This window comes from Pieris brassicae, chromosome 9 (genome assembly GCF_905147105.1).
Source record: "Pieris brassicae chromosome 9, ilPieBrab1.1, whole genome shotgun sequence".
Taxonomy (NCBI): Eukaryota; Metazoa; Arthropoda; class Insecta; order Lepidoptera; family Pieridae; genus Pieris; species Pieris brassicae.
In genome coordinates this window covers 8,172,288-8,188,552 of record NC_059673.1, presented here as the reverse complement: position 1 = coordinate 8,188,552, position 16,265 = coordinate 8,172,288, and the positions used below count along the sequence as shown (strand labels likewise).

At 34.8% G+C, this 16,265-nt stretch overlaps 1 protein-coding gene across 2 annotated transcripts in view; it reads right to left on the bottom strand.

Annotated features, from left to right (window-relative positions):
* The window catches only part of LOC123714010 (serine/threonine-protein kinase 3), a 30,383-nt gene that overhangs the window by 2,681 nt on the left and 11,437 nt on the right, over window positions 1–16,265 (bottom strand). The window contains exons 2-10 of one of the 2 annotated variants that reach the window (XM_045667999.1): window positions 14,943–15,045; window positions 9,849–10,007; window positions 9,062–9,289; window positions 7,686–7,894; window positions 5,646–5,755; window positions 5,228–5,343; window positions 3,426–3,573; window positions 2,216–2,369; window positions 1,374–1,489 (exon numbers count right to left, since the gene is read on the bottom strand). In XM_045667999.1, the coding sequence (XP_045523955.1) occupies window positions 1,374–1,489; window positions 2,216–2,369; window positions 3,426–3,573; window positions 5,228–5,343; window positions 5,646–5,755; window positions 7,686–7,894; window positions 9,062–9,289; window positions 9,849–10,007; window positions 14,943–15,045 (1,343 nt within the window). The remainder of the gene's footprint in view (window positions 1–1,373; window positions 1,490–2,215; window positions 2,370–3,425; window positions 3,574–5,227; window positions 5,344–5,645; window positions 5,756–7,685; window positions 7,895–9,061; window positions 9,290–9,848; window positions 10,008–14,942; window positions 15,046–16,265) is intronic. The other variant, XM_045668000.1, reaches the window with a different exon arrangement.

Genomic DNA, 16,265 nt, shown 5'->3' with positions numbered 1-16,265 from the left:
AAAAGCAATGTGGCGGGGTAAAATCAAAGACAAAATACATTTTACTTAAAAGGACACTACCTGTTTAATGAATTCTTTGAAAATTATGAACTGTTAAGAGAAACGTTATTCGAGCAGGAAAGACAATCTCGAGTAAGAAGTCTGCCGATTAACACATTTAAACACATTTTTTAAATGATAAACATATTTTCCTTTTTAAGCATATACAGTGCCAGAAGATAATATAAAAGCACAGAGTACCACACATAAAATACTAATTTTAATATTAAATCATTAATAACTTTAAAAATCCAATCGATATTTTAATAACATGTGTCATGATCTATAGAAAAAGACATAGCAGACTCAGTTTCTATGATAATTCAAACCTAATGCTTGGACTAAGAACTTTTTGATAGTTGAATAGAAAATGCGGCCGTGGCTTCTTTCAAAAGTATGGATTTAATTAGTGACACCACACTGGCTTAAAGGTCTCGTTACCAGGCCATAAAATTATTAAAAAAAAAAAAAAAAAAAGTGACACCACAAAAAAGAGGATAAAGGTCAAATTGGACATTGCTATAAATATCTACAATATTTAATGTTAATAGTTGTATGTTATACAATAATCGCATAGCACAAAATTCAGAATTCTAGTTTTAGAACAATCTAAATAAATATCTTAAATAATAATTCATGGAACACTCTAGTATATATATTTTTTAATTATATATTTGGAATTATTGTACAACATAAAATAGCATAGATTATTACACGCACGCCCCGTGCTGTGTTAGAAATTAATAAATCATATTATATTATACAATATGTATACACAAATAAGGAAAACAATGCACAATCTTATCATTCTGATAAAAAGACAAATTCTTATTTTAGAGACAAAACATATACTTTATATTTGATTTATAAATATATAGGTAAGTTCATAATAATTACAAAATAGATACTGAATGTAAAATGTCCCAACGAATTCGAGGGTTATAGAAAGGCCATGGTGGTATCTTTATTTTTTTATTATACACCATTGTGTAATAAATAAATATACTATTTTGTATGTTGAGAATTGTACGCGTATAAGCGCACGTACTTGTGTAATCTATGTCTAATTCTTGACTATATTCATATCTGTATTCTTATATCTTATACATGTCATACATATATATCTATATATATAAAGTAATAATTAATTTTGTGGTCAATATTCATGATTGCTTGAATCTCGAAAATTATTATTGAAACAGCTTATTCGACCTTCCAAAGTAGTTTTTAAACATCAGTTGATCTAGATAACGCTATCGATAAAAAGATCATGTGTTAAGTATATTTTTGTATTTATTGTGATAGTATGTTTGTGTATGTGTGTGTAAACTCACGGGGCGCGCGCAGAGGCAATAGAGTGACGACGTGGAGTTGACTTACGAATTCGAAGTTCCCAGACTCGATTAATGCACCCACGCTTGCCGCGCCACACACCTCTGCCACTTGCGTACTGCGAAGAGATAGATAGATCAATCTCAAAGGAAATTATTAACTCAAGCTATTTTAATGTAAAAATGGCTTATAATATAGCCTAGATAATGCACACATTAACACAACAGACAATTTGAAGAAAAAAAACATTGTCTATATTCTATGTTCAAAGCCAGATAGTATTAAAGACTAATTAAAGTACAGACAGGTACCGGCAAACTTCTTATGCATTAAACAATTTGCGCGTCGTACACAGCGCGGGACACAAACGTCAACTGATTTACCAATCACGCGATCGACACGTCAATCTCCCAGTTTCTCTGTAGCGCCCAGTTCCTTCCGGCTATTAGATTTTTTCTTAATATTATCAGGGATATTTGCTAATGGCGTGTACACCTACATTTTACGGCGACAATTACCGCAATGACGTCAAACCCTGAAACGCGCTGACGAAGTATTTACCGCAAAGCATATATACAACTTCTCAACGGGAACCTAATGTCGAGTCCTTCCTCTGAGTCGGAGGTACAGAACATGGGCAAACGGACAGGAGGCTCATCTGATGTTAAGTGATACCGCCGCTCATGAACACTCCTAATGCCAGAGGCCTCGCGAGTGCGTTGCTGGCCTTTTAAAATTTGGTACGCTCTTTTCTTGATGGATGTTCGGTAGTTCCAGGGTTTACGAGTTAATTCGTTACAAACATACACTAGTCTTTATATTATTAGTATATAACAGTTATTACCTAATGGGATCCGCTTCAGGCAGTCGTACATGGGCGGTAAGCGTCCCATTGGGTGCAGCCATATTGAGGTGATTGACCTCTTTCTTCTCAAAGTGCTCGAGAAATAATGGCCGATATTTCGGCTTATTCGTGTCCATTGGGTCTGTATCGTGGCCTGAAATACATTATTTTTAAGATTACGAAACCCCTTCTATGAGCTGTATATCGGAGTGATTTAAGATCTTAATCATCAAGATCAGTTCACGATCGAGATGAATGGTGTTTATTAAATAAAAAATACACGTGGATTGTCAAACCGTCTATGTTTTTAAACGGTTAAAAATGAAAAAATTTCCTTCTAGTTACGTAATATAGAATTTTTATATTTTACTATCGAGATAATATATAAGGAGTTGTTAGCCTAATCACTAGGTTTACTCTCGTAATCGCTTCGAACCACGGCCGTCCATTAATGGACTTATCTATGTTACACTCGTTCGTTCGTACGTAGGAAACATCGTTAGGAAACCGGCAAGCGTTAAGATAAAAAAAATCGAGACGTATACCCCAGAACGGCTAATCACATATTTGCCTATTATAAAAGCTGATCAATAAACAGGTACAAACGAATAGTAATACGACTTTTTATGAATCGATATATCAGCCTTCGTGTGGAATGGAAAATATTTTTCGATTTCAAACTCATAGAGATGTGGACATAGTTACAGCTATTTTTGTTTATTTGATTGACTGACAAACATTGATATTCGCTGTTATCATGAGGCCCTTTAAAACCAGTTCAGTGATTATCTAGTTTATTTAAAATATTTTACCTATTTATAATATTAGTAGTAGCGCCGTCTAGTAGCAAAACGCAAACTAGTCCGTACAAGTCTTACCGTCACATTTTTCCGTGACGTGATAATAACGATAACAATGATAGTAATAAATCTATTACAACTAATGAAATTCTGTGATAATGTTAGTAGTAATAAGGTAAAATGAAATAATTGTATTATTTGTATTCATGTCTATGATAATAAAAGCCTTTTGTCAAACTTTATCTTAACTAACCTAACTTTATATATTAAAATTGCATATCATCATTTTTCGAAAAATAAGGTCATAAAGAAGTTTCACTTCTTACGTGTGTACGCACGCACACATTTTTTTAACAATAATTACTTCGCTCTTAATAAACAGTAACGCCATCTATTGGCTCGTGACTTACGTTTCATAGTGGCCAGGTCCTGTTCATTGATGACCATAGTGGCCAACCCGGCTGCGAGTTCGGTGGTGCCATCTCTCGCGGGAACCAATGTCCCACTCGCCTGCTTCATCGTGTCCGAGTTGTACGAAGCGCCGCCTGCGCAGCCACTCTGCGATTTCAAAATAAAAAAATTATAGTGTACATTTTTTTTAAACTATTTTCTTACATAACTATCCTATTACATATGTATTGTATGTATGTATATTACTATTTTTAACAAACTTAATCATTAATAATAATGATTTTATAAATTATTTTGTCGAGACCATGTGCTATTTCTCTCTATTTAGACATATCATAACAATGCATTAAAAAAATAATTCACAAATAACGAAACTTAAAACTTTAGATAGATAGATATCCCCGACAAGACATATAAATAAATGTTACAGTGATCATATATTTGCTCTAATAAGGTATAATATATAGATAGATCGTCTACCAGCCATTATGGCAAACTTGTCACTAAACCAGTAATAACTGTTTGACAGCTGACTTTTTTACTAAATGGCAGCTGACATCTAACATTATTATGTAATTTAAAGAAAAAAAGAATCTTGTGATTAACAAACGAACACGTGAATGGCTATTGCGGATAATATAAACATTTTTATAGAATAATACTTTATGGTACGGTTTGGTATGGTTTACGGATTATATTCATTTTTTTATTTAGTGTCCAAATTTTAAATAAAAATATTATATAACCATAATATACAATTAAGTGATTTTTTATAAAATTATCAAAAAAATGGCTGTGCCTTAAGATTTTTAAATACACACTATATAAATTAAATATTATATAAAAGGTTATATATACAAAGTCAAAATCTGTAATAACGGACTCATATTTGGTTTAAAAAAACCGATGACGTTGTTATTAAGTACCTAGTAGTACAATAGAATTCAGCCGGGACTTTTGATTTTGCTCAATATAACCGGTTGTTCTAAACGATGTCGTGGTAAACGGTTTTGACTGTATACATTAAATACCTATTTGTAAATATTTTTTAGGAATCGTGGGGTGCGGGAGTTTGCTCTGAGAGTCAGTTGCGAACTGTCAGCGGTTCATTGTAGTATGCGTGTGCACCGATAGCACACACGCACACAACATTGACGGAAGCTTGCACACATATACTATAAACGCTTAATAGGAATAGTGGGGCGCGTCTTCGTGGATTGCACTATGTATAATATATGTCGGCGAGGCTGCGTTAAAGCGGTCATAGATGTCGTTATTAGTTGTTAAAAATGCCAAATGTTGTCTCTTTCAGAGATGGCGTTTGATCTGTGTACGGTTCCGCATGACAAATCATTTTTGACAGTGACGTTTATCTTTTAACGTCAGACTGACGTTCGAGAGTGGGCACGGAACGGGACAGGTGGTCGGTCAGTTTTGTTTGGAACGGCATGCAGCGGAATCGTACGCAGAACTCACTGCGCTGTAAATCTATCTACATCCGCACGTACTGTGAATTCTTCTAAGTTCTATTTGGAACTTAATTAAGAACTGATTAAACTATTATTAAACAACTCGCCTAAATGTTTATTTTCGTAAAAATAAATACGAAATATGCAACGTAGTAAAGAAAGCGACTGCGATTGTTCTTACAAACAACACGTGGGCGTTCCCACCGCGATATGAAGAATCGAGGAAAACTATTATATCTGAAAGTAAGCAGGAGTTGTGAGCTTGTTCATGCTGGACTGTCCGAGTAGTCTCATAGCAAATAGATTATATATATCACAAGACTTATACATACGGCCGCAAATGTCTTGGCGTTGGAGGCATTCATGGCGGTCCTGTAAGCTTGACTCTCGCGGATTTCGTTCGCTTCCGCTATCATCAAACTCAGGATGTGAGGCTGTTTGGCATTACCTGGATAAAAATTAAACAAGATTTTTAGCTGTGGGCCTCAGATTTCTGCTTCATGGTAACTTCTTTTAAGGGAGCGTTCAAGTATTACGTCACGCAATTTTTGCATATTCTTGACCCTCCCCCCACATTATGCATGACATGACACATGTGGCTATAATACCCATGATGTTTTACTTCATTGAACAAAGACAAGAAATTTATTGGTGAAGTCAAACCGATGAGATGAATGAAATCCAACAATAATAGAAGTGGTCATCAATTTTTAAATAGGAAAAGAGATCTTATTGTATAAACAAACTTGCCTATAAACTCATGTGTCAATAGGTATTCTGCCGTGGCTCTATCTTCGGGGTTCTTCACAAGGCACTGACTTACGAAATCTATGAACTCAGGGGACCATTTGTCTGGCTCTCTGTAATAAAATATGTACGCTCAGTTCAGTCCCGGCTTTTCATGGCTGGATATTTATTTTATTTATTTATACAAGTTTACCACAACATACATAGTACTAAATCTATGGCATATTTTACAAAATCTTACATCTAAAATGTATAATAATTGTAGTAAACATAGGTCCAAAAAAAAACGCCAACGCACTTACGAGCCTTCTGGTAATGTGAATGTCCATGGGCGGCGGTATCACTTAACATCAGGTGAGCCTCCTGCCCGTTTGCCACTTATTACATTAATAAAAAACGATACAATTAAAACCTTCAAAATAAAATAAGCACACAATAAAATTTCCGGAAATTTTTGGAAAAGCAGAAAAAAAAATCATCATCAAAACATGGGTTCGAGATAGACACCCAACAATGCTTTCTCTTAAGCTGATCAGCCCACCACTGAATATATCCAGCTCCGGATAAGCACTATTCAATCCGTTATATCGCGAAGAATTCTAAAGGTGCCTAGACTGCTGGTTGGAGGTTTAATTTATTTTATTAATGTATACTTTGTTATTATAATATACATAATTATACAAATAAAAAACAAAAAGTAAGTAGGTTACATAAGATATTAGGCAACAGGCGGCGTTATTGCTAACAAGCGATTTCTTCCAGGCAACCCTAATATAGAACAATAAAAGAAGAAACACCTACAGGGGGTAAAGTACAAGAAGTGCATAAATAATTAACAAAAAAACTCAAAATAACATGCAACTATAACTAAAATAAAATAAAATCCAAAAAAATTCAAATAATAATATGTATAAACAGATTGGTTTTTGCAGAAGGTTTAGACGTAGGGAATGAGTAAGGGACGCAAATTTTAATGTCGTGTAAGACGTCACTGCTCTGTATATGATTACTTAGCAGTTTATACAAAGTAACAGCGGCTAAAGTTCTCCCATCGTACAGTGATTAAGAAATGTATTAAAAAAAAGCTGTGTAAAACGGCTTACTACGAAGTTAACGATTATCTAGTTGATAAAAGGACCTGGGTTTGTGTTAGACAGGCTACTTCTAATTAATTTGTTTGATCATACGCTATTTTAAAAGAGTACCGAGAGTTTTTTACGCCGGCTTTTTCTCTCGGCCTACATCCTCTGTCTTCTTTGCCGATGAGTAGGGATGTCTACTTATTTCAATTTAATGACGTGGAATAAGTGATACTTGTATCTTATTTTTAATTTCTATTTTTAATTTTCAATACTAAACATTTCTTTTAAATGTCGCTGATAGTACGGGTGTCTATGTTAAAATCCTCTGCTTATGAAAGCTAGGTGTCGCGTAAAAGATCTTTGAATGCTTTCAACGCGTTGCGAAGGCGCAAATAATCATTTTTTTGTAGATATTGTCTTCTATAAAACTGTACTATCACTTTGCTCTATTTTGTCTATAGTTTCCGCAGCTTACTATATAGCATTTAGTATAGTATTTATATAATTTATCGATGTTTTTATACAACAAACTAGAAAAAATATTCAATAGCTTTTCTTGTTTGACACCTGATGATGCCCACGGACAGTCACATTGTCCGGAGGCTCGAAGTGCGTTGTCAGCCTTTTTGCCGGCTTCTCAGTCAGGGATAATATAATTATTTAATGGTGAAATAAGTTCTCAAATCGGTCGAGTAGTTTTGGAGCCTATTTAATGGAAGCAAATCATCAAATCCTTATAATATTTGTGTATACTCGGTCTCAGATTTTCATATGACTTTCGGATGTCAGGTCTGCCTTTGACTACAGCACTTTATAAATGTTTATTGCAACTGTGTTAGTGTTACACACGCATACTCGTGAAAGTTATGCGTTTGTGTACGTGTTAATTAAAAGAAGAAAAAATATGTAATCGATTGTAATTGTGGTATGTATAACTTATCATACACAAATAAAAAAATACCTGAAAGACGGTGGAGGTTTGGTTGGTATCATGAAAATAGCCCTCATGGGATGAATATCACCGTACGGCGGTTTTCCTTCGGCCATTTCTAGAGCGGTGATACCCAAAGACCAGATATCGGCCACGCAGTCATATCCGATCTCCTGTATCACTTCCGGTGCCATCCAAAATGGCGTACCAATTACTGTGTTACGTTTCGCCATTGTATCCTGAAATTTAAATTAATTATATTTATAGACAAATAAATAATAGTCGGATCTTATACCTCCGCGAGGATGGCCGTTCAAGTATAACGTAAGCAGTTTTACTGAAATTTATCCCCCCCCCCCCCCTTGTCCTTGTTAACATAATAACAGTACATAACAAAATAATAGTACATAAAGTTATTAATTTTTTTGTAGGAATCCTCGAAAATGCATTTCGTTTTCAAGCATAGAATGTGTGGGTAATACATGTAAAAAAGTTAATAATTACTGTTGACGTAATCACCAAATAAGAATATCAAAGAGCCCCCGTCACTCCTAAAATGATTACGTAATACTTGAAACATTTCAGGAAATCGAGTAAAAATCCTAGAAATCCTTAAAATAGTTTGTGTGTTAAAATCGTTTTTGTGTGTTTTGTCTGCGTGTCACTTCATTATTACACGTAAAAATAAAAAAATTGCGAAAAGTTTCTTGCCAGTTCTTCTCGCCAAGGGCGTTGAGAATGGTTATTGTAAATTAAGATCTACTTTTTTTAATATTGACGTTTATAAATTTACAATTACAATTAAACCTGGATAAGCGACAGTTCTTAGGAGCACAATCTCATTCTCGCTTATAGAGGTTTCTCACTAACCCGAGTTTCTCGCTAATGGGACATGGGTAGCGTTCCTCTCTTATAGAGGTACGAAGCAATTACAAGTTACAGCAAGTACGACTGTAGTAAATATGTTATATGATAAAATTATGTGCATAGTATGCATAACTACATATATGTATTATTTATAACTTATTTACACTTTACAAAATCCGTCAATTTCGTTTGGGTTTCTGTTTATGTATTTTGAATGAATTTCTCTAACTCCATTTTGTCCAATGTTGCTTTGATCATCAACCGCCGCGTTCAAAGTACTGACGGCCCGTCTCCAACGCATTTACAGCTAGCTTCATTGGAATGATCTTTATTATATAAAAAAAGCTCGACTTATAGATAAGTAGCAGTCTCACTTACGGAGGTCTACGAAAGAAAAACGACTCTCTCTTACAGAGGTTTCTGTATCTCGCTAATAGAGGTTTTGGGAGCTTAAAATGACGGGTCCCGGCTATTACACTCACTTATCCAGTTCTCACTTACCTAGGATTTTTAAATTAATAAAGTTTCGTTTTACTTACCGTCAACTGTCCGGCCACACCGAAATCAGCCAATTTAGCGTGGCCCTCCATGTTGAGTAAAATGTTTCCCGCCTTGATATCCCGATGGATCTTTCTTCGGCGGTGAAGATACTCTAGACCTTTCAACGTATCACACAAAATGGTCGCTATTTCATCCTCTGAGAGTGTTTTCTTCCGTAACCTCATAATATCTGACACAGAGCCGGCACCGCAGTATTCCATAACAATCTGGAATTAATTTAATAATAATTTCAAACAAATGATAAACTTATATCTAAAATTTATCCTCATTAATCCGTTTTTAAAATGCAGGATGCGTACTCTGCGCCAGGGTGTGGGGTGGTAAGACTTCTGGCACAGCATTCGCATTTTTTTTCTAGATATAATACTATAGTATAATTTTTAAATATTTCAATTTATAAGCTAAAATTTAATATTTTAAAGACCCCTTGAACCTCCGTGAGGTAGTCAACCCTGAATAAACGTTATTCTGAATTCGTAATCTCTAAGAATTATATTTTTGAACTTTCTATAGTAATAATTTTAACTAAAACAATCAGAATCTTGTCATTAAGCTATGGAGCATGAATATATGATATATTTTATATGAACATAAACTCAGAAGATGCGACTAAAAGTATTACAAGGAACAAACGAATTGATATTACATATTAGGCAAGCGCTAGCATAAATCATTCTTAGCATGGTTAGACGTGTTTAGTTAGAGTTTTTAAATTTGAGGGTAGACAAAAGCATAATAAATGGTTAGGAATTTAAAAACACCTACCCACAAATCCGTGTTCTTGAAGTAACTGCCATAGTACTTGACTACGTAGGGGCTGTCGCATTGCTGCATAATAGAGATCTCCTTGATGATCTCCTGCAGGTCCGTGTCCACCGGCACCTGCTTGATAGCAAGCACCTGCTCGCTCTCCTTGTGTAACGCCTGGAAATAAACATAATTTTTAAAATTGTGTTAAAATAAACTTTTCTGTTTTTCGTATTTTCTGCGTTTCGATGTATTACATCGTGATGTAAGAACAAATCTTTTCATCTTCTTCTTAATTTATGCAGCATCTTAGTTATGATATTTTTACAATATGTCAAAATCTCACAAATTGATTATGTTAGCAAAAATTATTGATAAGACTCGAGATTAGACTAGAACATATAACTTTGTTGAAGAATGTTTTGTCTCAATTATTTATGTACCAACTGACGCGAGAGTAATAAGGATAAAATATTAATGGAAAACTGTCTATTACTGATCGTATTTGGACTAAGCTAAGACTGAGCCTAAGACATGTAATTTGCATGAATATTAACAATAAAGCAACAGATTAAATTATTGGCCTTGAATAGCTAGTCTAACCATTAATACTGAAACAAAGTAAAAAAAAATCTGTTGCAAATAACATTTATTACTTTTAATACATAGATATAAAGCAATTTAAAATATAAAAAGCTATAAGAAGTGGTCTTAATTGGCTGCAATACAGTCCTTTAAACGTTGAGGCCAGATATCAATAGAAGCACGCACTCTTTCCATGGGAAAATTCTTCACTGCCAATCGTACGGATTGTGTTAGGAACTCCAAATTATCAAGCCGTAGAGAGTACGACCATAAATCATTATCCAGTAAAAATATACCTATTTGTGAGCCTATTTCATTGCGAATCGAAATAATGTTAAAGTAGAAATTAAGATCACGTAAAATGACAAAAATTGTCATGACAACGTTAATTACTAAGTGCAGATTACCGCAGTGTCTCAGCCGTCTGAAGCCATAATCCATTAAGCAGAAATAAGATTACAGATTATTGAGTAATAAGCAACGGTCTCATTTAGTTCCATATGATGAATGTCAATCTGTCAACTTGAGGTAGCATCGTAGCGATACTAACTTTAATCTAGGTGTTACAATAAGGCTGTAAGAGTTTATACACTGCGGGTTTATTTCCTCTTAAAAAAATTATTTAATATTAGGGGTCGTACAAGTATTATGTAACGAATTTTGAGAGGTTGGTCCTCTTGTAAAACGTTACGATACGTGGGCGGGGATTGAAATATACGTCATTGTTAATATTATTTTAGACTTTCCAGTACTTTACACTACATAATGGTAACTTTTAGGAATAGTCACCCAGTGACGTCACGGAACGTTTTACTATTGGGTAAAGAAAAACGTTACGGCGCGTTATATCGGTCAAGAATCTCCAAAAATTGCGTCTCCCTGAATACGGTGTTAAACACCGTTATTCGGAAAGTCAATGAATGAAATATTTAAACCACTAATATAACGATATTTATAGAACTACTATTCTAGATATCAATATTCCTTTAGTTATTAAATTTCAATTTTTGTTTTTATTATTCCGTGTATGGGATCGTTCAAGTATTACATAAGCACTACAGGAGGGAAAGGTTTCTTTGATGTTCTTATTTGGTGATTACGTGAACAGTAATTATTTACATTAAAACAAGACGGCAGAAGAAAACATCGTATCCAATCGATATTTTAGTATATTTACGTTTCCCGGTAATGTATGTCGTCATGTATTAAATCGAACATCGACACACGCACGAAATTCAACGCATTATTACCACCACAGAATAAATAATTATTTAGGTTATAAAACTTTCGGATTGTCGATAAAAGGTATTATGAGTAACGTTGAAATTTAACCCGAGTCATAAATAGTGGTAAAGGAGAACGCGAAACCGGTTATCCGAAATTCTCGGAAAGGTAAAACCTATGTATTTGTTTTCTAAGGGCCGTGGTATTCATTTGAGGATGTAAGTACGAAAGCCGTGACGATGATTATTTCATTTGTTTCTAAATGGTTTTACATTTGAGCCGTGTTGGTCGAGACTCTACACAGGGATCATGCGTTTTTTTATGTGTTAATTAAAACTCATGTAGTGGCTTCAGTCTCTCATCACTGAGGTCGTAGGTTCGATCCCCGGCTGTGCACCAATTGATTTTATTTCTATGTGCGCAATTAAAATAAGCTCGAACGGTGAAGGAAAACATCGTGAGGAAACCGGCTTGCCTTAGACCCAAAAAGTCGACGGTGTGTGTCAGGCACAGAAAGCTGATCACCTACTTGCCTATTCAATTTACAAACGATCATGAAACAGATACAGAATTCTGAGCCCAGACCTAAAAAAAAGGTTGTAGCGCCATCGATTATTATTATTATTAATTAAAACTCAGTCGTGAGGAAACCCGTGTGTCTTTGACATGAAAGGACGGCGTCCCTATGCGTAGTGGGCTGATGAAAAAAAATTAGGAAACAGATACAGAAATCGGGCGGTAAGACGTTGTAGCGCCAATGGTATTTTGAGATTTGCCTCACCTATCACTCACCGGAGAATTGGCTCTCAGTCTCGTACTGTCTAACTACGACTATTGCATTGGATATGTTAAGTAAATATCTCGTGGTTTAAATGTATTTATTTTTACCAAACGACCCGCTCCGGCCACAGATAATTAAACAGGATTTAGGACTTTCCGTTTCTCTCCATAAAAACGTACGAACATAAAACGTACGAGTTTGAGAAATAAATAAAAAAGAAATATTCGAATTGGTCCACCCGTGTTTGAGTATTTCACTTAAGCAACATATTTTGGGATTCATTAAAGTTTTAGCACGGCACGGGATTAATGGTGTTAGTATATTTAACTTGATGTTAGAAATCGTATATAAGAACCTAAATATATATCATTGTCATTATATAAAACCAAATTTATTTTTTATTGATTTTGCCATAAGTGTAAATAAATAATTTTACGATTACAGCAAATAAAATTTAATGTGTAATTCGAGAAAACAATATTAAATGACTTCTTATTATTATTTGATCTTTTTGGCCAAGTGGCTTCAGCGTGCGACTCTCATTCCTGAGGTCGTAGGTTCGATCCCCGGCAGTGCACCAATAGACTTTCTAGGTGCGCATTATTTTCGCTTCAACGCTGTAGAAAAACATCGTGAGGAAACCGGAACGCCTTAGACCAAAATAAACCCATGCCTTAGGCACAAGAGGTAGATCACCTCTATTAGATTGCCACCTCGTCTATTAGATTGACAATTGTTCATGAAACAGATACAGAAATCTCGCAGACCTAAAAAGGTTGGGAATTATAAGGAACTCTTATTGATGATCTGACTTAAAAGTAAATATTTCCCAAGGGTAGCTAACAAAAAGGTGTCCAACTTATGTATCTGTCCTATGAAATGTAACCATGTGTCAGTTACGGCCGCCAGACATGGGCATTATCTCAGAAACATCTTTTAAAGTTGAGAACATGCCAAAACAGGAATGGAATGAAACATGGTGGGTGGGTTTCCCGACTCTTCACCGGAGAGCGACCTATTTGTGAAGCGTATGGGGGTTATATACTGTGATTTAAAAATATACTTAGAAAAGATTAAAGGCTAGCAGGAGGTTTACTGTCAATATTGTAATTGTATTTTATTTTAGTTTTACGTTATTTTAGTTACAATTTTGCCTTGCATGGGCTGTTAATAAATAAACACTGAGACATCGAAAAGAGCAGAAGATATAAGATCAACGACCAAAGTAGAGGATATTATAAATAAATTAAGGCAACTGGACCAGGCAAAACACGAGATAGTAAGTTGAAATGGACAAAATATTATTACAGAATGGTAACTACGAGATGGAAAATAAAAGAGGAAGATAGAAGAGTTGGGCAGACGATATAAAGAGTATAGGAGGCACATCTTGGAAATGAAGAACTAACATTAGAAAATAACAGAAGCAGCTGGAAGACCTATACACATGGGATCACATCATAGCTGATCACCGGCACATCTGATGTATAAGACTAAGTTAGGTTATGTAACCTAAAACAAGTGTTATTATATTATATTGGCTGTCAGCAATAAAGGCTTAATAATAATAACGACTAAATTACCGAATACGGACAGAAAAACTGCCTAAAGTTACTATGAAACGTTACAAACTATTTAATCTCCTTAAAAGCTGTCGTGTCGCTTGTGCTTGTCAATTTTACACAGACTTATTGCCTGCCTATAAACGTTGTTACGAAACACATTAAAAACTATGCCCCGTTCGCGTTATAATGTGATCAGATATTGTTTTTGTTTTAGGCGTGGACTAAAGATTAGATATTAGTGAAGATTTTAAAAACTAATCTGTGATCGTTTTGTAACTGACGTGTATTTTTTTATAGACAATTTACTCAATGATTTTTACAGTGTCACATACTTTTCTAGCCCGGCGGCTAAAATTGCTCCAAGCGTCGCCATTTTGAATGTTATACAAATTTCTTATGGCGTACAATAAATAATTTACTATTTTTTTTACTATATATATATATATATTAACTACTTTTAATAAAAATCTAACTAAAATGTATTTATTTCTATTCCATGCATTATGAATTATAAAGGCAAAGTTTTTTGTTTATGGAGGCAAACGGACAGGAAGCTCACCTGATGTTAAGAGATACCGCCACCCATAGACACTTACATTGCCAAAAGGCTCGCAAGAGCGTTGCAAAAATTATTACACTATTTTCTTGAAGGACCCTTAGTTGAATTGTTTCGGAAACACTCCATTGGAGAGCTGGTTCCACATAGCGGTGGTGCGCGGCAGAAATCACGACAGTTTAGTTCTTATGAACATGGGGTAAGAAGTTAGTTTATAATTTAGGTTTTATGTCCATTAAAAAAGATACATACATAAACGTATATAGCGCGTTCGATTACCATCGAAACAATAATGGTTACTTTACTTTAACAAATATCAATGAAAAATAATCAAAAAAAATCTTCATCGGGCCTCGTTGGGCGGTTAAGTGACTTTCATTTTTTTTTGTAATGTAACATACCTTGTAAACGCTGCCATAGGACCCTTCTCCAAGCTTGCAAATAATATCGAAGACTTCTTCTGGCTGTCGAGTGAGACTCTCCTCCGATAGCTTTTTTAACTCACTGAAAAGAGAGAAATAATTTTATTTTGTGTCTCGTACAGTACATTGATGCAGTCAGGGTTCAAACGCAGAACTTTGGCGTTAGAAAATCGTACGTATAACTAACGCCCCGCTTCTATTTTCAAAACATTTATATTATTATTATATTCGTATATCTTGACATAGGATTTGCCACGTGCGTCTTCATAAATGTTTATGTAGATGTCTACGCCTCGTAGAAATTACGACTAGTATTTATATAGAACCCGATCGTATAACAGCTATAAGATAATAAATTGTATCGACCAAAGTTTGGCTGCATTTTATTTAAGCAAAATAAAATTGGACAGAGAATTTAGCCTTATGTCGTAAATCGTCTATTAAATTAATTCGACTAGGTACTCCACGGTCGTTAGAAGCAGGATATGATAATAAACGTTTATCTCTTTCCGCCATGATACTAGACGGCATGACGCGAACTTCCAAGTTACTAGTTCATCGCCTACTGGGACCGCATTCATAAATATAATTCACGTGCTGTCTTCCGCCAGCAGTCTCCAATTCCGCTTATGGTTTGCTGAGCCGTTCCACATTTTCGCAACAGTACTGCATTTGCGACAGGTTTGGAAAGACTGCGGCACGTAAGGTTGTTTTTAATAGGAACGTAATAAACTTTTTGATCCTATATCTTTGTTTACTTATCAAAGTTAAATTGATTATAATTATAGAGCTTTTCAACTGAATCCCGGCATTACAAAGCATACAGCGTGAGAACTGGCGTCGAACGATCACGAAATAATTTACGTTTTACTATTATAAGCATCTTTTCGACAGCTGACTTAAAAACTATGTACAGAGCTATATTAAGATATTGCTAAAATTCTTTCTTTTTCATAATATTAATATTGTATTGCGAATATAACTCGATATTAAAATAACATAAATCAATGGCGCTACAACTTTTTTAGATGTAGGCCTCAGTTGTTCATGATCATTTGTTAATGTAATAGGCAAGTAGGTGATCAGCCTTCTGTGCCTGACGTACGCCGTCGACTTTTTAGGTCTTAGGCAAGACGGTTTTCCTTCACCGTTCGAGCTAATTTTAAAATGCGCACATAGACCGAAAGTCTATTGGAGCACAGCCGGGGATCGAAACTAAGAACTAAAGGATGAGAGTCCAGAGTCTCGATATTAATTCGAGTATTACACATACATTCAAGTCGAAATAGTAGGACATATAAA